The sequence below is a fragment of the Anopheles funestus genome, chromosome 3RL (genome assembly GCF_943734845.2).
Source record: "Anopheles funestus chromosome 3RL, idAnoFuneDA-416_04, whole genome shotgun sequence".
Taxonomy (NCBI): domain Eukaryota; kingdom Metazoa; phylum Arthropoda; class Insecta; order Diptera; family Culicidae; genus Anopheles; species Anopheles funestus.
The window spans coordinates 39,821,971-39,842,815 of NC_064599.1; the positions used below are offsets into that span (position 1 = coordinate 39,821,971).

The 20,845-nt window shown below is 41.6% G+C and overlaps 2 protein-coding genes across 6 annotated transcripts; both read left to right on the forward strand.

Annotated features, from left to right (window-relative positions):
- The first annotated feature begins 2,850 nt into the window (after positions 1-2,850).
- Positions 2,851-13,217, forward strand: LOC125768895 (zwei Ig domain protein zig-8-like). 5 transcript variants are annotated; one of them, XM_049437211.1, is made up of 9 exons: positions 2,857-3,627; positions 3,737-5,201; positions 7,316-7,467; positions 7,999-8,076; positions 8,190-8,322; positions 8,507-8,626; positions 8,763-8,865; positions 9,095-9,192; positions 10,091-13,217. In XM_049437211.1, exons 2-9 carry the CDS (start codon positions 5,138-5,140, stop codon positions 10,264-10,266), a joined length of 924 nt encoding a protein of 307 aa, XP_049293168.1. In that variant the 5' UTR covers positions 2,857-3,627; positions 3,737-5,137; the 3' UTR covers positions 10,267-13,217. The 5 variants fall into 5 exon arrangements, with proteins under 5 accessions (XP_049293163.1, XP_049293164.1, XP_049293165.1 ...); XM_049437206.1 differs by lacking the exon at positions 10,091-13,217 and having other exon boundaries at positions 2,851-3,627; positions 9,095-9,921; XM_049437207.1 differs by lacking the exon at positions 10,091-13,217 and having other exon boundaries at positions 2,851-3,461; positions 9,095-9,921.
- An 807-nt stretch (positions 13,218-14,024) lies between these two features.
- On the forward strand, positions 14,025-20,845 carry LOC125768811 (uncharacterized). The gene has a single exon (XM_049436960.1). The coding sequence runs from the start codon at positions 15,185-15,187 to the stop codon at positions 20,507-20,509; it is 5,325 nt and encodes a 1,774-aa protein (XP_049292917.1). The 5' UTR covers positions 14,025-15,184; the 3' UTR covers positions 20,510-20,845.

Consider the following 20,845-nt stretch of genomic DNA (forward strand, 5'->3'; position numbering starts at 1 on the left):
GGTATGTAGCATGACATTGTGTTTAGTTTGGGTAAATATTGTAAGAATGTATTTGAAATTCTCTATTCCGTTTCAGCACTGTTTACCTGTAAACAGGATACATGGGTAAAATTGTTATACTATTGCATAAGATAATATTAACCGTATATTATTCATTAAATTTGTATATCTTTTCTGCGCAATATCAGTATTTGTATAACATGGTTGACACACAAAAAAGAATTCAAGTGCTTATGGATTGAACCTTTCCTTTTCATCACCTTTGGCTCTATCCTCCGACCCATCCATCCCCCTGTATACACCTAAAAGCTTTAACCAAAGAGACAAACATAAACCTTTTGCTTTCAAACAACTACTGTATTGGAGTGCAAATTGCACTTCAATGTTTCAGCAAGCAATACCAATACCAACAATTACGAGATGGTCATGTCTAGACGAAAGGACATTATTATTGCATTATTTCGACCGGGATCAATGTACATACCTCCTTGTGCAGCTTTTATAACACTCTTCGATTCGATCGATTGCACGATCGAGGTCAAATTTTCGATGCGTTAAATCATGCAAGCAACTTATAAACTTGTTTTCTGGGAAGCGGTGAGAGCCCTTAACAATTTTTGTGGTTTCAATAATTTGTATTTGAAAGCACAAAATGTACACTTAAGAGAAATTTCGTGTATTACGTATCATCATACGAGCAATTATTATGCCCAGCGTTACAGCATGTAATTTAAAATATTTAGGCATTTGGTAATAAACCAAAAGAGACTTTAAACATTTCCTTGACACTGAATAAATGCTATGTATTAGAAACCATTGTATCTCAATTCCGTGCCAAAAATGCTTCGATCGTTCACGAAGGTCACAGGAAACAGGTGATGCTATGTGGGATTTGCTAAACATAACCGTCGGCCTACACTTTGGGATGCGTGAGGGATGTGATTGTAACGGCTGATAGGACTGGTGTGGAATAGCTAACGTTACGCTTCGTTAGAATGATGCGCATAGTTGAACAGTGTTGCTGAAAATACGAAATAAATATCCAATTACATGCTTGAAGTAGGGCCGTAATTCTTTCGCTTCAAAATCGCACGTCAATGTCGGTAATCTAAAACCGGTTTAATCCGTGATGTGCAACGTAAGCAACAAAAGCATTATGGCATTTTGATTGGCAAAATGAAGTGGACGAAACAGTACCAAAAATTGACTATGAAAAATGTATCATGTAAATGTAAAAAATGAAATACTACATAAACTACTGTTAGAAGGCATTGTCCGTGAATTTGATTCATTGGTAAAGATATTTTCGATTGGCAAAGATGCTATCCAAATAATAGTTTTGACAAATGAAGAACAATGTTACTATTTCATATGAAATGGTTTCCTTCTCTTAACTTGGATTTTTTTTTGTTTTTCCGTGTACTAGACTTGAAAATTAATTACAGTACAGTATGCCAGTAGTGCAGTTTGCAATGGAAAGAGAATTAAAATCCTAGTATTGTAACAACAGCACTTGCAAGAATGATTAGAGCAGTCCAATTTGTTCTTTAAATATCCTTTCCTTTGAACCACAACTGTGGTTTCTTTCAAGCAGTTTCCATGTAAGTTCGTTGCGATCGACACAGATAAGAAACTGTCTTTGTAAAAGAAGCTGTCAGTGAGACATGTGAGCTGAGGTTCCAAAAAACTAAAGTACAGCAAACTGCAACATTGTTCCAGTTAAGCGTTCTATACACCATTCAGTTGCATATCTCATGAAACCATCAACATTGAAGTGTTTTTTTCTCTCTATTCATAATATATCTACAAACTCTTTGCTTGTTGTAGTTGTGTACCTATAAGATAACTGACAAAAATTGGTTTCTTTTTTTGTTGGCTACGATTCAAAAGTAATTTTTAACTCCTTTTCTGATTGCGATAGCCACACAGAAAGGAGCCAAACCAGAATTATAAGGAGCTTGTTTAAAAAATAACATGTTTGTGTATGATATGTTTTTCCAACATTCAGCGTATAGAAAAAGCTGAGCAAATTTTACTAAATGCTCAGCTCATCATACATTGTTGAATTTGATCTTTAAAAAATTCTCATATTGGAACGTTTCGTCCACATTTTTAGCCTTTTCCAGTTTCGCTGTTTGTCAAGCTAATGAATATGTACCGGCAACGGGCAGGTATGTGGTTCTAATGTGATGTATGCGATAAATTAATGATGAAAAATAAGGGCCCTCGAGCGATGCTGGATTGGTCGCATCATCGTTACGCTAGAGTGAGCTCATTATAAGCACCATGAAAGCAATCAGACTAATTATAAATGACAGTCAATGCATACTATCCATCATGTCGGGAGCTTATCTGGCATTCGATCTGTTTTGTATACTTCACATATGAAAACGGATCAATTGTGCAGAAAAAAGGCGTTTCTAATATCTCGTGCGTTTAAAAAAAATTCACATATTTATGTTTTGCTTACACGAAATATGAAAATGAAAGCGAATAAAATACTTTTATTTAACATCGATTCAAATTATTGAACATTACGAAGCGTTTTTATTGATATGTAAAAAAATATGTAATATTAATTGTTCTACCTAAGAATTGCACATTTATTGTTTTAATTACAATAATACCAAATATTTGCTCGAATTCCTATCAGACATGAACGAGTTCAATTATCGAGTATGACAAACATGCTTCGCATATTTAACTGTACTATCAGCCCATTTGCTATTTGAAACAGGTAAACAACAAAAGCTTGTAAATGGTCTGATTTTCATGACTAATTAAATAAAATTGTCAAGTTATGTACTTTGTGAATTTATTGAAAATTCTCAGCCTTTGACGATTTTATTATTAACACAAAACAATCGTTCAGAGGATCTCTCCGTTAAGTAACTCGTGAGTGCTTTGAGTACCCCGGTCCAAACGTAAGCGAAATAAAACACCGGGCGTCTCCATGTGCTCTCCAGGCTCCGCAAGCTTAACACACAGAGAACATGAACCCGTCGCTACCGTTACCAAAGAGAACTCGCTGGTGTCCTGTTTCACTAAAATAATAAAGATAAATTTAAGAGCAGGAGAACCCGAGAGCTATAGCTGGCCAGAGAGTAATCGAGCATCAACAGCATGCTCTCGATTGCTGCAGAATTGGCAAGGATGCAACACATCTCTGATAATGACATTCGGGATTCAGTTTCTTGTGAACTACCGTTTGATGCTATCGTGTTTATCGTATCGTTCGCTAGGAAAACTTCCATACACCCAGCGCATAGTATATGTTTCGCCATACGGTGACTGGTTAGAGGAATTGTTTTCGTATCACACCAATCGGTTTAGCTAAGCGTGTTGAAGCGTGTGAAAAATCCAGTGTTAATGGAATGTAAATAAATTAACGAAACCAATGAATGGGAGAGTTCTCCATCTTGAAGTTTGGATTGGATTTAAGCACAGTAAATGGAATATGTGTATGTGACCAATTTCATGAAAGATGTTGGAAACTGGCCAAACGTGAAGCTTTTCTTTTGCAAAGTGTCTCCAAATAATAATGGATTACAGTGCAAATGGAAAAGATAAATTATTTCCACACAAAAAAAAACATACCATGAGTCAGTGAAAAAAGTGTTTTACAAAGTAATTCCATATCATTAGATGTGTTTTGCATGAAATAATGTGTATTTAAAGTGTTTGTTAAAACTACCTTGACAAGAAGCAAAGATATAAATTTTTCTATTACTTACAGTAAGACACATGTGATCGAAAATTTATCAGCAACCAAGTGGATGTAATGTAAGGAAGGAGAAATATTAACAAGTTTACTGAGTGTGCCTAACGTGTCATTAGCTCCCGGCATCAATCCTAATGACACTCGGGCTTAATCCAGCAAAATCTCGTTCATATGGTGTGAAAACTCAGTGTGTGAAACAATTACAGCACTTTTCGTACGAGATGGCTATCAGCACATGTAACAGATTACCGTTCGCTATTCGTGTTCCGCTCACTGCCAGTGGATGAGTGCGTCTGATTATATTATCGTTTGTAATCCTACCCATTATCTACGAAGCAACAATTTACCCTAAGACAAGATAGCAAAAAAAAGCATCTCAACTTCCAGCAACAGCATGCTGCCCGAGGAATAAATGAAAAGTTGCACAAACGATGCCGTAGTCGACGTTTTCGTGACCATCATTTTGCAGTGTAAAAATGTGCCATCCGGTTGACGTCGTAAAAATTAATTAAAAGTTAAATTAAACCTATCGTTGTTCCACGTTGCCGCCCGCAACACGGGCCCGCAGCCACAGCTGACGGCAAAGGAGGTTGGTTTGCTAAAAGCACAATGCATTTCATGTAATGAGATTGCTGCCGTTGCTGTAGCTGCATCCGTTCCGGAAAACCACTTGTATGCTGGATCGTCCTGCCGGTGCTAGTGTGTGCAGTCGGTCGTGTTGGTCGTGGTCGGATGAATGGTTCGTCGCGCGTTCAATGTTGTCGGTGGCTTGTCGAGGCTAGTGTGTCGGTGTGTTTGAGTGCGTGTGCGTGCGCTCGTAAGCTAGGATCGAGAAGGCAAATTCCCCAAACCCGCTCGGTGTACTGGCAGTGATAAATATGCGTGACCCTTGTGGCCCTCAACCAGGAGAAACTGGTCGTTTCGGTGGTGCGGTGATCCAGCCACGGCGGTACAGGCAGAAGGCGTTGTCTGCGGTGAAAAAGAGTGAGCATAATTTAGCGCTGTTGGTGACATTCGCGTGGTTTGTTTGTGTGCGGAAGGTACGGAAAAGCCCGCCAACGGTTGCGAGTGTTTGTGCACATCGGTAAAACATCAGACCGTTTTACTGAGGCACCGGGGTAAGTCAGGCTCAACTTCGGCCGAAGCTGCTTGCTGGCAGTGCTGCGGCAGTCGATAGTGACTCGACACGAATTAGACGGAAGGATATTACCCAAAACCACCCACCCTATTAAACAACGAAGGCGTTAAGCACGAGGGTTTTTATCGGTACCATCGGTCCGCCCCGAAAACTTGCCATTTCCAAGAGCCCATCTTTGCGCGTGAATGAATCGGTGGATAGTTTTAACATTGTGGATTGGAAGCAACGTGGCACAATTTATCAAACCATTTATGTGCAGTTTGAAGTAATTAGTGAAGATGTTCAATCAATTACTCTTCTATGTTGGAGTCTACATACTACTGTTGCAAAGCAGAACCGAAGGTAAGTTGCGCTGTTAAAAAAAAAAACGAAACGACAAACTTCGTTTAAACAATCTTTTATTTACCTTCAACTTTACGACCATTTCTGATTGGGGCGTTCGGAGTAATGTATCCATTATGCCCGGATAGCTCCCAATGCTGCAGTGTACCGCTTTTCGCGTTTTTCGCTGAAAAGGACTCAGGTGTGTGCGTTTAACACCGTGCTTACACAACGATCATTCGGTAAAGCAAAAAAATATATATAAAGCACAGCAGAGCGTTTTACAGCACATGTTTTTAATAAAAAGAGCAAACCGAAAGCGATGAAAAATATTTCAAAAGACCAATAAACCATCAAAAAAACGCTATACAATTTAGGTTATGATAAAAACAGTATATGCAAATTGAAATAAAAGAAATCACTTTACTGCAACTATTTTGTTAAAACCTACCTTTTCATGGCTAAAGTGGCAGTTTAAGCTCATGATAAATTAATATGGGGAAACACATGATAATGGATTATAGTTTGCTTTGCTTATTTTTGGCAAGAGAGACAAGGGAAACTTTATGAAACTTAGTGGTACATAATTTTCATAATAATGAAAAATATATTATTCTTTTTTTGGAGTCATTGTACTTGTTGCGCAAACGGATTATAAACCGTAACGAACTAGGTTAGGTTTAGGTTTAACTTTCTTTAAACTATTTCTGTTAAGTCGTAGAGGTGAACAATTTACATGAATAAACATTTACATTGCAAATGTTTTTTTTTCTAAAAACATAAAAAATGAACTGATAAACCATTAAACGTAGTAATGCAAAATGTAACGAGGAATACGAAAGAATAAAAAACGATAAAAAATAGGAATAAATTATTTACTGATTTTTTACCGTTTGTGGTATTTAAAGCGATTTTACAAATCGTTACTTTATCCACACTTACGATCATTCACATTGAATTATCACATGATTATGCATCCGTACTGTACTGTACTGTACTGTACTGTTACGTATTGCAGCATCCGGGGCGACCCGTTGATGGATATGATAGTGGCAATGGTCTCTACAGGACAAGACCGGGTATCAAATCCCTTCCGGACAGAACGCCTGTACGCAGGACTGACTATAGGGTAAATAAAATACCTGAAAGCCAGTAGTTGAAAGCCACGGCCTCTTGAGGTTGTAGTGCCTCAGTAAACGGTCTCAAAGATCAAGGCTGCTTTCGTTAAATGAAAGTCCTAGTTGATTGTAATTTATCTTGTCAGATGACTGAATCCAACGCTTATTCGAATATCTGTTTCTGAATGGTATTTGTTACAAAGTCACGATTTACTAATGATGAGATTTTCGTAAGTTAATGCGCAAAGTTTATAAATATTCGTTAATTTCCCCTTAACCTTGTTCATTATTTATATCTACAACACAAAAGTGAAAGACACAATCGTAATCCCAGCATGCTAAGATATATGACAATCATTCTTCTTATTGGGGTCTTCTTGCTCATCATCTTGAACTTCTTGAAGAATGATCAAGAAGATCAAGCTGATGACCAAAAAGACCCCAATGTCTTACTAGACTTAAGTTTACCTCTTAGCTGGAAAGCAGAAATTGTACGTATGGTATTTCCACCAGTCCTGTACCTGTTTGAAATCGGCTGAAAAGATCTGATTAAAGTGCATGATATTCAACATCTCTCTATACTTAAATAGTCTAAAAAAAGTTTTCAGAGAGTAAGTTAACTGTTATATCTTTTAATAAATTGTGATGCAGAGTTTTAGATAACATTTAAAAATATTTATTACGCCTTAATGGTTTATCTATGAGTACAGTAGCTCACTTGAAATTCCATCTCAAACAATTTAGGGAACGTTGATGATGTTGTTATGAATGTTGTAAATAAAAAATACCAAAAATTACATAAAAATACTATGCTTCACCTACCTAATCGTTGTGTGGCCATTCCACAAAGTTGTTTAACATATACTGGATACTGCTTTTTTAAACAGTTTTTTTTTGTTTGGCCTGAAAACAAAGCACAAACTGGCCACGGTTGGGCTACACCTTCGGGGCAGTTGAGCAAAAAATCGCATTTTGCTTACGCTTGATTCGAAACGTTTGCTTTTTTCCGTTCCACAGTTTCCGTCAGCTCAAGCATGATGACCACCACGACCGAGGAGTCTGCCGCTTTACAACCGTACTTTGATTTTGACGTGCCCCGCAATCTAACCGTAACCGTCGGTCAGACCGGGTTCTTACACTGCCGCGTAGAACGTCTTGGGGATAAGGATGTAAGTATTTGTATCTGACGGTGAAGCATCGGGTCTCCGGACGTAGTATCGAAACGCTGCATTGATGTACGTGCTGCTAGATACTGTAGATGATTCATTTCGTAGATCTTTCACGTTCGCAATCGATTATCGTTTCCTGTTGAGCAGCAGTGATGAGGGTAAAATTGGTTTTCGTTCTCAAACAATGTTACACGATAGTGATAGAGGATCAGGCTACCTGAGAATGAAGGTAGTATTTTTTTTATCGGTCTGGTAAATCTTTCACATTCCATCACCAAACCACAATCGCAGACCATCGCACCAAAGATCAAACGAAAGCTTAGAAAATGATAAATCTCTGGTAACGATTTAGCACCAAACAATACAGCTGAGATTTGCGGCAGTATGTTTTATTATAATCATTTCACATATAAAAACAAATGCCTAGAACAGACTTTGGATTCCATTTTTTTTATAAAACGTATTTGAACCAACTGGGGATTGTTTTCAAATCGAAAGAAAAACTTACTTTACATTCCTTTACGGCTGCAGGTGGCATGGATACGGAAACGAGATATACACATACTTACAACGGGCGCTTCAACGTACACCTCGGATCAACGTTTCCAGGTAAACACGTGCGCGAAACATGTTCATTGAATATTAACGGCACACGGATGTAAAAATCATTTCCCCGTGCATACGTGCTTGAAAAACTTATTTCCTTTTAAATTTCATTCCAGGTTATCCACCCAGAAGGTTCAGTCAATTGGACGCTGCAGATAAAATATCCTCAAGTGCGCGACACGGGCGTGTACGAGTGTCAAATTAACACGGAACCTAAAATGTCACTGTCCTACCTACTTAATGTTATTGGTTAGTATGAACTCGTTTCTTCCCAATACTGGGAACAGTATTAAGTAATGTTGATGTAATTCGATGATTTTTTTTAAACAAAAACATATAAACCAACGCTGCTTCGACATTTGCTATCTAAGTAAAGATCCTTATTACTAAGAAAATAATCTAACAACTTTTCACTCCCACCTACATTACTTAGAACTGCGAGCGAGAATCCTTGGTCCAGCAGACTTATTTGTCAAATCAGATAGCGAAATCACGATGACATGCGTTATTCAGCAGGGACCACACGAGCTAGGGACTATTTTTTGGTACAAAGGTATGTTACATTTACGCGCAATCGATGTAATAAGCTTGCGTTTTTCGAATTCCTAGCTAAAAGCATTTATTTCATGACATTGCATTTCAAAAAGAATACATTTATATTATTTTACTATTGTTGTTTTTCTTTGCAGGATCTACGCTCATCGAGCCTATGGCGCAAGAAAACGAACTGCTTTCTAGTGAAAATCGTAGAATTACCGTCGAAACAGATTGGACAGAAGTTTTGACATCTAGGTAAGATGAATAATAGTTGTAATTACGTATTTTTTTACCATACTTTACCTCAATTTATGTTTAATATCTTTCTTTATTTTATTTCAATCAATTTTTTACTTGTTTGTACATATTTTTTCTTTTCGGTTATTTAATTTTCGTTTAATATTATTAAGTATCTTTACTTTAAAAAGTGTCATTTTTCAATAAACCTTGTCATAATATTACGTTTTTTTTTATGTTTCAATAGGTTAAAAATCAAAAGGGTTGTACAAAGCGATACAGGAAATTATACGTGCGTTCCAACGATGGCAAAGTCGGCAAGCGTCTACGCCCATGTGATTAGCGGTAAGTATACCGAACGGTATGACAATGCCACATATACTTCCGTGATTCTCATAACAGAAGGAATACACTGCTACAGAATTGTAAGATACACATTGTATGCATCGTACACAGCGATAGAGACAAGAGCTCTGCAACGATACATTTGCACTCCTCGTATGTTTGAACATATGCCCACCTGCGTTTATGCATAAGTTGCACACAAAAGCATACTATCAACGGGGGGTTTTCATACATACCATAAAACTCTACCAACGCACAACATTCGTTCATTGCTTCATCATTTGAACAATATATATTTGTACATTGCACACAGAATAAATAGGAAAATGATGGTATGGTTTGAAGCAATATCCTTACAAGAACATACCAACAATAATAAACCCTTAGCATGGTAACGATGAAGCGAAAACTCATAAAAGCTTATTAAAAGCAAACATTGGACCAATTATGGCGACGAAGCAAACAAACAAAATAAAACTTATTCGCAATTACAATTAAAAAGGAAGCTGAGTACGAATACGGGGAAAAGTTTGGCAATCTTTTAAAAGCAGTTCCGTTATGGTAGATTCTTGAAGGCAATCAATAACGTAACTCGAAGTCAAACAAAATCAATCTGTTTGTTTCATCATTAAGCAGTGTTTATTGAACTTTATTTTGTTTTCTGCTGAAAAACGTAACGAATGCAATTAATGATTTGGTTTTGATTTAAATTATTTCCAAATAAAAAGTTCGTTACATGGGTCAAAAAATTATTGAACCACTTGGTGCAATAAAAGATCAGTGTAATAGAAAATGCAAGAAGAAAATTTTATTGTTTTATGTTTAAAAATCACTAAACATTGTGACGCTTAAAATTGGACGGCTTTCTTCAACTGAAAATCTATTAATTTCGTTGCAGGTGAACACCCGGCCGCGATGCAGCACAATGCGGCATCCAAAGTGTCACACCAAACGTTTTTGCTGCAAACAACGTCATGTATCATATGTTTAGCAGAAGTAGCATTAATAAGATATTTGCTAGGCAAAGTCAGACTGATTGGACGTTGTTTGGTCGGTGTTGATCGAGTAAGATGAAGCGTAGCATTGCCCTGCATTTGGCAGTAATGTGCGAGACGGTGGCATCTAATTTCTAGAAACTCTAGCTTCTAAGAGGACATTTTCCGGATGCAGGGATTATTTCAGTTTCAATACTATTCGAACACTGTAATATTATTTCAACGAAGAAGGTACGGCATGTTTTTTTATCATCTGCAGATAGACAAAGGCGTAGACTTTGAACACATAGTTGAGTAGTGTAAAAAGGTAAGGAAAAATTCACCACATCAAGCTAAAAGAACAAACACACGAGTTCAAGCAAACTTCTTCAGGACCTTGAGACAGTCTCGGAAGGTAAAATCACACTTGTGGGAAGGAATTCGATTACGTTTATACTTTACCCAGTAGGTTCAACTGAACGTGAAACTGTACCTTGTAAAAGAAAACCGGTGCTCGTAAACTCAAAACCATTACAATTACTGCAAACATTTTTTCTCCTTTGTTTTATTTGGAACTCCTATTTCTGTTCATCCTGTATCATGCAATATTTTAAAACTTTTTTTTTATTATTTTTGCTGTGTTCGTTTCGTTCTTTAAGAAAATTTAAAGTTATTTAATGAAAAATCAAACAATTATTAAATTAAGTTTGGTTTTTTTTTGCATTTACAATCGTTGAATGAATTTTTTTTCCTTGTTTTTTTTCCTAATCACGTTTTTGTTTTTCCATTACTCAACCTGATTCGTTTTGCACTTCTCTATCACTAGACCAATTAATTATTAATTGTCTTTTAATAAACAAACGAAAGCGATAAAGGGTAGATTTGCTACCGAAGCACATAAACTAAAACTTGATGAAGCGAATCGTAGCACGTACGCAGGTTGCGGTAAGCTTTCACTGGTCCTGTGTGGAAGCCTTTTATGAGCTCCATTATCACATCGATGAGTCTCCTGCGGTGTGAAAAGGGGAACTTTGATCTTTCGCTGGCCCGGCTAGTTTGATGATGCTTCCGAATGTGACGCTTTGTTAAGACTGTTAATTAATTTGTCATCACATCTTCCGAACCGTCTCGGATGCTGCCAGTCAGTGGGTAAAACGATAATCTTAAGTTTGTTCAAAAGTTAGATCCGGTATTTAAAACAACCCTTCTGGCGGAAGCTAGTGTCTTACCCTGTAACAGATTGCTTTGGGGCCATCTGTGGCCACGCTGAGGCAGCGCCAAACTTCGCATTCTCACGAACCGGGCTGGTTGATTATTGTTGCATGAGCAAAATAAGCCGCCAACGAAGCCACCGGGGGCGGTAGTTGAAAATAGATGGTTGGATTCAAGGGATCAGGCCAAATCCTACCACACACCTGGCCACGGCCAGCATCGATCGGTGAAAACCAAATGTGATTTTCTTTAACTATACACCCACCGAACAACGGTGGTGCGAGCCGGTATACTATCAGCCCCATAATGGCTGCTTTCGGACAGATGCTTTCCGGACTGTGGTCGAAGTTTTCGCTACGAGCAGTATCGCACGTTGTGTGCGGTTATTCTAATCATCCCAAGCCTACCGATCCATCTTAACGAGGAAACACCCTTAGGTGTACCGGAAATTATGCAAGATGGACTACGAAACGGTTTTTATCCCCATCATGCGAAAGGGAGGGAGTGTGTGTGTATGAGAGAGAGAAAGAGAGAGCAAGTGTACGGCCATATGGTACAGGATGTGGGTATACCTTCATTTTCATTAGGTGTTATGATTTTTTTTACGATTTTGTGTTTTCTTGAAACGTCCAACGTGTTTTCATTCATGAATTTGAAATTTTCACCGATAAATTTATTCATCATCTTGTTGAACAATTTAGGAAGCTAAGATTTAAATTGAAATTTAGATCGTTTCACTAATTTGATCACCTTTTGTTGGAATTTTATTCTTCATTTTGGAAAATTTTACTATTCATAATGGCATTGAAACAATTTTTTATCATAAATAATTATTTAGTTGTAATCAATTTTATTTTTGAATCAATAGTAACAACGTCTTAATTTATTTCTTTCCCGTGGCATATTTTATATTATTTTATTACATTTAAAAGGATAGACATCACGCAAACGACGATAGTATAATTATATTGTACATATTACACGATTTAAATTTCACCATACTGCAGAACTAATCAATTGTATCATACAGACACACCTTAAAGGACACGAACAGTTATCTGTAGCGTAGCACATCATGTCACTTTGAAAATGAAACAACAAAACACACATAAACACTTTGTACAGTGCGCAACACTCCGTAGGACGTAGTATGATTACCGATAGAATAATTTGCCTGGAGCAATCATTAGGACAATAGCCGATTTGATTTGAGATTTGTTTTTTGTTGCGCTTTTCCTTACTTAGTCACGAATGCTCACGAATGCGTTATGGAACTTTGACAACAGCGCAAGTTTATGAATACATACAGCACATTACATTTGCACGCACATTAAATTGTTTTAACTGAAACAATAAATTAACGTTATTTGATTGAAACCATGGCTCATTTCCCCATAAGAATGCAACACAAAAGTGGATGCGATGCTGGTAATGAACTCTCTAGAGAACGAATTTATTTTCTTTGCTCATTTTATATAAAAGAAGAGGCAACTTTTTCTTTCATACAATTAATTTTGAAAAAAAAATCACATTCTTAACTTAAATTTTTAAAAACTTTTAAAAGGAAATGAAAAAGGAAAGATTTGTGATGATAAATTGTTAAATTGAGTATAATTTTTAAATTTGTTATATTATGTCTAAATTTGTTTTTATTTAAGCTTTAACAAAGCTATAAAGCACACAGAAAATCATGAAATGAAATTTAACATTGTTTTAGATAAATGACATATTGTTTACATATACTTCGTCAACAAAACCAAAACAAACTTGTAAAACAAGAACACTCAATCTTTGAAAAAGGAAATAAAACCAAAATAGAGTTGTTTCGAACTATTTTAATGTGCGTTTTATTCATAACTTTTTTCTCTTTACAATCTTAAGCAGTCTATTGAAAGATTTTATTTCGGTTGTATTTCTATCTTTTCGTGAATCTTTAAGTCTGTTTCTAGAATTCATACATCCGAAACTACCAAAGCTTGTTAATTCCAATTGTAAGTAAACAACATAAAGGGCTTAAATGTATTTCGATGATACGCGCTCAACCGTGTTGAGCTTTATTTTTACTTTTTACTAAGAAATACAAAATCCTACTTCCGGACATTGAAAATAACCTCGTTTTCTTCCGCTTAACCAGCCTTCCATAAACCGACACCGGGTGGAGAATTCGTTATTTAGATGATTGTTCGACACCAACACACTCAACACACGAGACACAGGGCGCGAGAGTGTGTGTGTGAAGGCTTTAGAAACCACACCTACTGCATAGTCACACCACCGACGCGCACGAACAATCCCGAACGCAGGATGAACCCCGACCCGAACGCAGGATGAACCCTGACCCGAACGCAGGATGAACCCTGACCGATGATTAGTACGCAAAGTAATCATCGCGCGCGCAATGATGCGCCAACCTTTTTAAATCCAGAGTTTTCTGGATTTATCTTCTGGATGGATAGATCTTTCTAAATCTTTCTGGAAGGATCTAAATAAACATTTTGCCAACTATAAAAGGACGATTAGATCCTCGTAGCGGCATCAGTTCCATATCGAACCGGCTACAGTTCATAACGAACCGGCAAACGGTCAACTACAGTTCCAAATCAAACCTGCTACAGTTCCATATCGAACCGGCTACAGTTCAGTTCCAAACCGACCCTGTAACAGTTCTAAATCGACCCGGCAAACGGTCAATAAGGTGAAATAAAGTTCCTAGTTAAAGTTAGAAAAGGTGTTTCTCTTCCTGCTCCAAAGGGAAACCAAATTCCTCCTCCCCCTCTTGAGGCAACCCCGGCGCCTCAACATTTTGGTCCATCCCGAACCGGATACCGGCTTACAGTCCCCGGTAGTTTGAAGCCTTCCCTAGTCAACTAGGCGGCTAGTGGAAGCAACCCATCGTTACCGAGCCGTTCGGTACCACAAGCCTTCTCTGGTTAACCAGACAACCAGTAGAAGCAAAACCTTCACTCCCGGTCCCCGAAGCGACCAGTGAAGTGCTCCCTGTCGATTAGTGCGCTGATCGGCACCTTTGGTGAACCCGTCGCTACCGAGCCGTTCGGTACCACAAGCCTTCTCTGGTTAACCAGACAACCAGTAGAAGCAAAACCTTCACTCCCGGTCCCCGAAGCGACCAGTGAAGTGCTCCCTGTCGATTAGTGCGCTGATCGGCACCTTTGGTGAACCCGTCGCTACCGAGCCGTTCGGTACCACAAGCCTTCTCTGGTTAACCAGACAACCAGTAGAAGCAAAACCTTCACTCCCGGTCCCCGAAGCGACCAGTGAAGTGCTCCCTGTCGATTAGTGCGCTGATCGGCACCTTTGGTCAACTCGTCGTTACCGAGCCGTTCGGTACCACAAGCCTTCTCTGGTCAACCAGACAACCAGTAGAAGCAAAACCTTCACTCCCGGTCCCCGAAGCGACCAGTGAAGTGCTCCCTGTCGATTAGTGCGCTGATCGGCACCTTTGGTGAACCCGTCTCTACCGAGCCGTTCGGTACCACAAGCCTTCTCTGGTTAACCAGACAACCAGTAGAAGCAAAACCTTCACTCCCGGTCCCCGAAGCGACCAGTGAAGTGCTCCCTGTCGATTAGTGCGCTAATCGGCACCTTTGGTGACATCCGAGCAGCCTGCAAGGACACCAGAGGAAGATCTAGTGTCGGCCAACCGTCGGTCGAAGCAAGTAGAATCCATCCTTTGCGTGAGGATATAGTGAAAAGCGTTCGCGTGGCTTTAACAACGCGAAGTGTGTGTGTATAAAAAACCTTACCTTGGTTCCATCGTGTGTGCAGCGAGCCTTTACTAAGCCAAAATGGGACTCGATCACACACCGGAGAAGAAGGATGACGATAACGACTTCAAGCTCCTGGTTCACCAGCGTGGCCAAATCAAGCGGAGAGTCACACTCATCAACCGCACTCTGAAGGAAGCCGAAGAAGACCCTACAAAGGTGACTCCAACACTCCTAAAGGTCTTCGCAAAAAAGCTCGATGTACACTACCAAGAGTACACCACTGTCCATCGAGAGATTATGGAAGCATGCCCACCATCGAAGCTAGAAGAGCAAGACGAAATGCTTATGGCCTTTGATATTCTCCACACCGAGGCGATGGAGAGACTCGAGCAGCAATCCGTGTCACTGCCGCAAACCGCTGTTCCAGTAAATAGCACGGTTCATACCCCGATAATGGTGCAACATCAACCACTGCGAGCTCCGATTCCCAGCTTTGATGGGAAGGTGGAAAACTGGCCGAAGTTTCAGACGATGTTTGAGGACATTGTCGGTCGCAGCAACGTTTCCGATGCCATGAAGCTTCATCATCTGGATAAGGCACTAGTCGGCGATGCTTCTGGATGGATAACGGCAAAGATGATCCAGGATAACAATTTCCAGCTGACCTGGAAACAACTGAAGGAGCGATTCGAGAACCCTCGCGTTATCGTTGACACCCATCTAGTTGGACTTTTGGAATTGAAGGCTATTCCAAAGAGGAACCACAAGGATCTCACAGAGCTGGTAAAAACTGTAAACCGGCACGTTGGAGGTTTGCAGTACCAAAACATCCAAGTCGACGCGATGTCTGGTTTGCTGCTAACTAAGATCATCACTGCTCGGCTAGACGACCAGACGCTCCAACTGTGGGAAAGAACGCAGGAACACGGAAAACTACCAGACTTCGAGCAGATTATGAAATTCCTGCAAAGCGAATGCCAAGTTCTGGAAAGGTTCCAGAATCGACACCAGGCAGCCACCGTGAAGGAGGGAAACCATAAGCAGTCGACTGGTAAGCTTCCCAGCCAGAAAGCACACGCAGTATCATCGTCATCGACATCACATCCCTGTCTCGTGTGCTCCGAGAAACATCGCCATTTTGAATGTCCCGCATTAAACAAAATGGAACCCGCAAAACGCAGCGCCAAGGTGAGGGAGTTAAACCTGTGCTACAACTGTCTTCGAGCTGGCCATCGAGTAAACGAATGTCCATCACAAAGGGTATGCTCGAAATGCCAGAAGAAACATCACACGCTTCTGCACGAGGATGCTAAGCCAGCATCGGAGAAGTCCACACCAATGATAAACACATCTCCAGCAGTCTGGTCGGACACCACTACCGCTTCGTTTAATCCTTCGTCCTATACCGCTGTTCCAAAAAACCGACCGTTTAAACAAACGACTGCTATGCTCATGACTGCCCTCGTGAACATAAAAAACAGCGACAACGGGAAAATACCATGCCGTGTTCTTCTGGATTCCGGTTCCCAAGCAAGCTTCATCTCAAAGGCAATCGCTGATCGCCTGTCACTTGCGAGAATCCCAACGTTTGTGCCCATCACTGGAGTGGGTGCTGTCAAGACCTGCGCTCGTGAAAAGATCATCGTGGCAGTCGAGTCGCGATGTTCTGATTATTCAACAACCGTTGAATGCCTGGTGATTCCTAAGGTAACAGGAATCATCCCTTCGACTCAGCTGGATATTACGCAGTGGCCCCTGCCACCTGGCTTAGTTCTGGCTGATCCTGATTTCCATACGCCTGGACGGATAGACATGCTGTTAGGCGTATCCCATTTCCTACGATTACTTAAATCAGGAAGGATGCAGCTTCGAGAAGACTTGCCCGAACTTCAAGAGACGCATTTTGGATGGGTCGTGGCAGGAGATGGCGAAGAACTAAAAAACGACCAACAATGCTGCATCGCCACCACCGCCTCATTGCCCGAGACCATGAAGAGGTTTTGGGAGGTTGAGGAGATCGAAGATACCGATCAACCCACGGAGCATGAGGCGTGTGAAAGGGTGTTCCGAGAAACTCACCACCGAGACGAGGACGGAAGATATGTTGTCGCCCTGCCCTTTCGTGAGTTTCCACCTCAGTTGAAGGTCAACCGAGAGCTGGCACTGCGTCGCTTTCTCTCACTTGAGCGACGTATGAAGAAGGACTCCTCTCTGAAGCAGCAATATGCCAAATTCATCGACGACTACGAAGCTCTCGGTCACTGCCATGAGATCAGGGAAGACCTTGACGAACCAGACAAAGCCTGCTTCTACATGCCTCATCATGCGGTTCTACGACCATCTAGCTCCAGCACCAAGCTCCGTGTGGTCTTCGATGGATCTGCTAAGGCCGCTCCATCTGATGTAGCTCTCAACCAAGCCCTGATGGTGGGAGCGACTGTACAGAACGATATTTTCGTCATCCTCATCCGATTCCGGAGACATATCATCGTCTTCACTGCCGACATATCCAAAATGTATCGGCAGATCAAGGTGGTTCCAGCGCACTCGTGCTTCCAGCGAATCTTCTGGCGTGCTGATCCAGCTCTTCCTCTTCGCGTATTGGAATTAACAACGGTGACGTATGGGACAGCGTGTGCCCCATTCCTCGCAACTAGATGCCTGCTGCAGCTGAGCTACGATGAAGCTATGAGATTCCCAAGGGCTGCCAAAATCATCCGAGAAGATTGCTACGTCGACGACATTCTGTCTGGAGCAAACAGCGTATCAGAAGCTCTCGAGTGTCAGAGCGAGCTCCTTGGCATCCTGAATTCCGCTGGGTTTCCTGTCCACAAATGGAGCTCCAACTCACCAAGGCTGTTACAGCACATCCCTGAAGGTGACCGAGAGGAGTTGGTAGATCTGAGCCACGGCTGCGAAGGAGTACTGAAAACATTAGGACTGACTTGGAGTCCGCATCAAGATGAATTCGCATTCGTTGTCAATCAGGATGCAGAAACGTCGTACTTTCCAACCAAACGATCCATCCTGTCTGAGATAAGCAAGCTGTTTGACCCGATCGGCCTGCTTTCACCAGTGATCATCATCGCCAAGCTCATTATGCAGAAGATTTGGTTGGCGGGACTCCCATGGGACACCTACCTCGAAGGAGACTTGTTGCAGGAGTGGCTGCAATTTCGGACATCACTGAAAACCGTAAACCACATTCGGATTCCCAGGTGCGTCGTGATGCCGAACCACATCGCTGTTGAACTTCATGGATTTTCGGATGCATCTAAGTTAGCCTACGGAGCAGCGTTGTATGTGCGTTGTATCTTCCCTGACGGAACTGCAAGTCTTCGATTAGTTTGCAGCAAATCCAAGGTTGCTCCTATGAAACAAGTCACCATTCCCCGAATGGAGCTGCTGGGAGCTCAGCTTCTGGCGAAGTTGATCTCCAAGGTCCTGGGATCCTGCGACTACAACACCAGCAATGTAGTCCTCTGGCTGGATAGTCAGATCGTTCTCGCTTGGCTGAAGAAACCGCTTACATCCCTGCAAGTGTTCGTGCGGAACCGCATCGAAAAAATCCGTCAACTCACCGAACCGTTGAGAGTACAGTGGAGGTATATCTCAACAAAGCAGAATCCAGCAGACATTGTGTCCCGCGGTATGCTGCCAGAGGCCTTACGGACAAACGAACTTTGGTGGTTGGGCCCAAAGTTCCTCCAAAGCGCGGATTATGAAGTAGAGATTCCTGATGAGTTACCTGATGACGGCCTTCCCGAATTGAGAGCGACACCCATCGCTGCCACACCGGCAGTAAACAAACCCAACTTACCTGTCCTTTCAAAGTACAGCTCTTTTCGAAGACTCCAGCGAGTAATCGCTTTAGTTCGACGCTTCATCCTTAACTGCCGTGAGAAGGACGTTTCGAAGCGTGTCACCAATCGTTTTCCCACTGTTGTGGAACTTCGAGACGCCCAGGACATCATAGTCCAACTTATTCAGCGTGAAACGCTAGCTGACGAAATCCAACGAGTGGAAAGCAACGAATCTTGTAAACGGATTTACGCCCTGCACCCGATAATTGTCAACGGAGTCCTGCGTGTAGGCGGAAGATTACAGCATTCCGACCTCCCGCTGTCCAATAAACATCAGATCCTGCTTCCAAGGCATCCAGTTACCGATCTCATCATACAGGCGTATCATCAAGAGCTTCTACACATCGGACCATCCGGATTGCTTGCAGCCATTCGTCAGAAGTTTTGGCTTATTGATGGACGATCATCTGTTCGAAAGATAACAAGATCCTGCGTCCGCTGCTTCCGATCCAAGCCACGAAGTTCCAGCCAGTTAATGGGCAACCTTCCTTCATGCCGAGTAACTCAAGCGCATCCATTCGAGAAGGCTGGAGTTGATTACGCCGGTCCAGTACTCGTCAAGGAGGGCCGGTATAAGCCTCGCCTTGTTAAGGCTTATATTGCCGTTTTCGTGTGCATGGCAACGAAAGCAGTCCACCTAGAATTAGTCTCGGATATGTCGAGCGAGGCCTTCCTTGCAGCGTTCCATCGGTTCACCAGTCGGCGAGGGTTAAGCAAGGAAATCTTTTCGGACAACGGATGCACCTTCAAGGGAGCCAATTCGGAGCTACACGAGCTATACCAACTCTTCCGAAACCAAGCAACCATCGAGCTACTTCAGGAATACTGCCAGACGAAGGAAATCGTATGGCATTTCATCCCACCCGAAGCTCCAAATTTTGGAGGACTTTGGGAAGCCGCTGTTAAGAGCACCAAGTATCACCTCAAGAGAACGCTGAAGGACGCCAAGCTAACCTTCGAAGAGTACGCTACGGTACTGACCCAAGTGGAGGCGATCCTGAACTCACGACCACTGTTCGCTATTTCCTCTGATCCTTCGGACCCAGAGGTCATCACGCCAGGACACTTCCTGGTGGGTCGTCCTCTGATTGCAACCCCGGAACCCAGCTACAACAATGTACCGATGAATCGATTGTCCCGATGGCAATACCTTCAACAGCTACGAGAGAAATTCTGGCAACAATGGAGGAAGGACTACCTGCAGAGCCTGCAGCCCCGCAGTAAAAATCAACGGACACATCCTAACATCCGCCCTGGAATGATTGTGCTGGTTGAGGAGAGAGATCTGCCATCACAATCCTGGAAGATGGGCAGGATCATCACCACATACCCTGGATCAGACAATCTTGTACGAGCCGTTGATGTCAGGATCGGGGGAACGATTTATCGTCGAGCTGTTTCCCGAATTTCTATCCTGCCTATCGAAGACAACTGCAATCAGGATTGCAGTGCTTCAACGGATTCTTCGCAGCCCGGGGGAGCATGTTCGACACCAACACACTCAACACACGAGACACAGGGCGCGAGAGTGTGTGTGTGAAGGCTTTAGAAACCACACCTACTGCATAGTCACACCACCGACGCGCACGAACAATCCCGAACGCAGGATGAACCCCGACCCGAACGCAGGATGAACCCTGACCCGAACGCAGGATGAACCCTGACCGATGATTAGTACGCAAAGTAATCATCGCGCGCGCAATGATGCGCCAACCTTTTTAAATCCAGAGTTTTCTGGATTTATCTTCTGGATGGATAGATCTTTCTAAATCTTTCTGGAAGGATCTAAATAAACATTTTGCCAACTATAAAAGGACGATTAGATCCTCGTAGCGGCATCAGTTCCATATCGAACCGGCTACAGTTCATAACGAAC

Excerpts from the sequence above, each read along its gene's own strand:
- LOC125768895 (XM_049437206.1), top strand. The coding sequence starts at position 5,138 with ATGTTCAATCAATTACTCTTCTATGTTGGAGTCTACATACTACTGTTG. Across the intron at positions 8,323-8,506 it reads CTACCTACTTAATGTTATTG|AACTGCGAGCGAGAATCCTT; the intron begins GTTAGTATGAAC and ends TACATTACTTAG. Across the intron at positions 8,627-8,762 it reads GACTATTTTTTGGTACAAAG|GATCTACGCTCATCGAGCCT; the intron begins GTATGTTACATT and ends TTTTCTTTGCAG.
- LOC125768811 (XM_049436960.1), top strand. The coding sequence starts at position 15,185 with ATGGGACTCGATCACACACCGGAGAAGAAGGATGACGATAACGACTTC.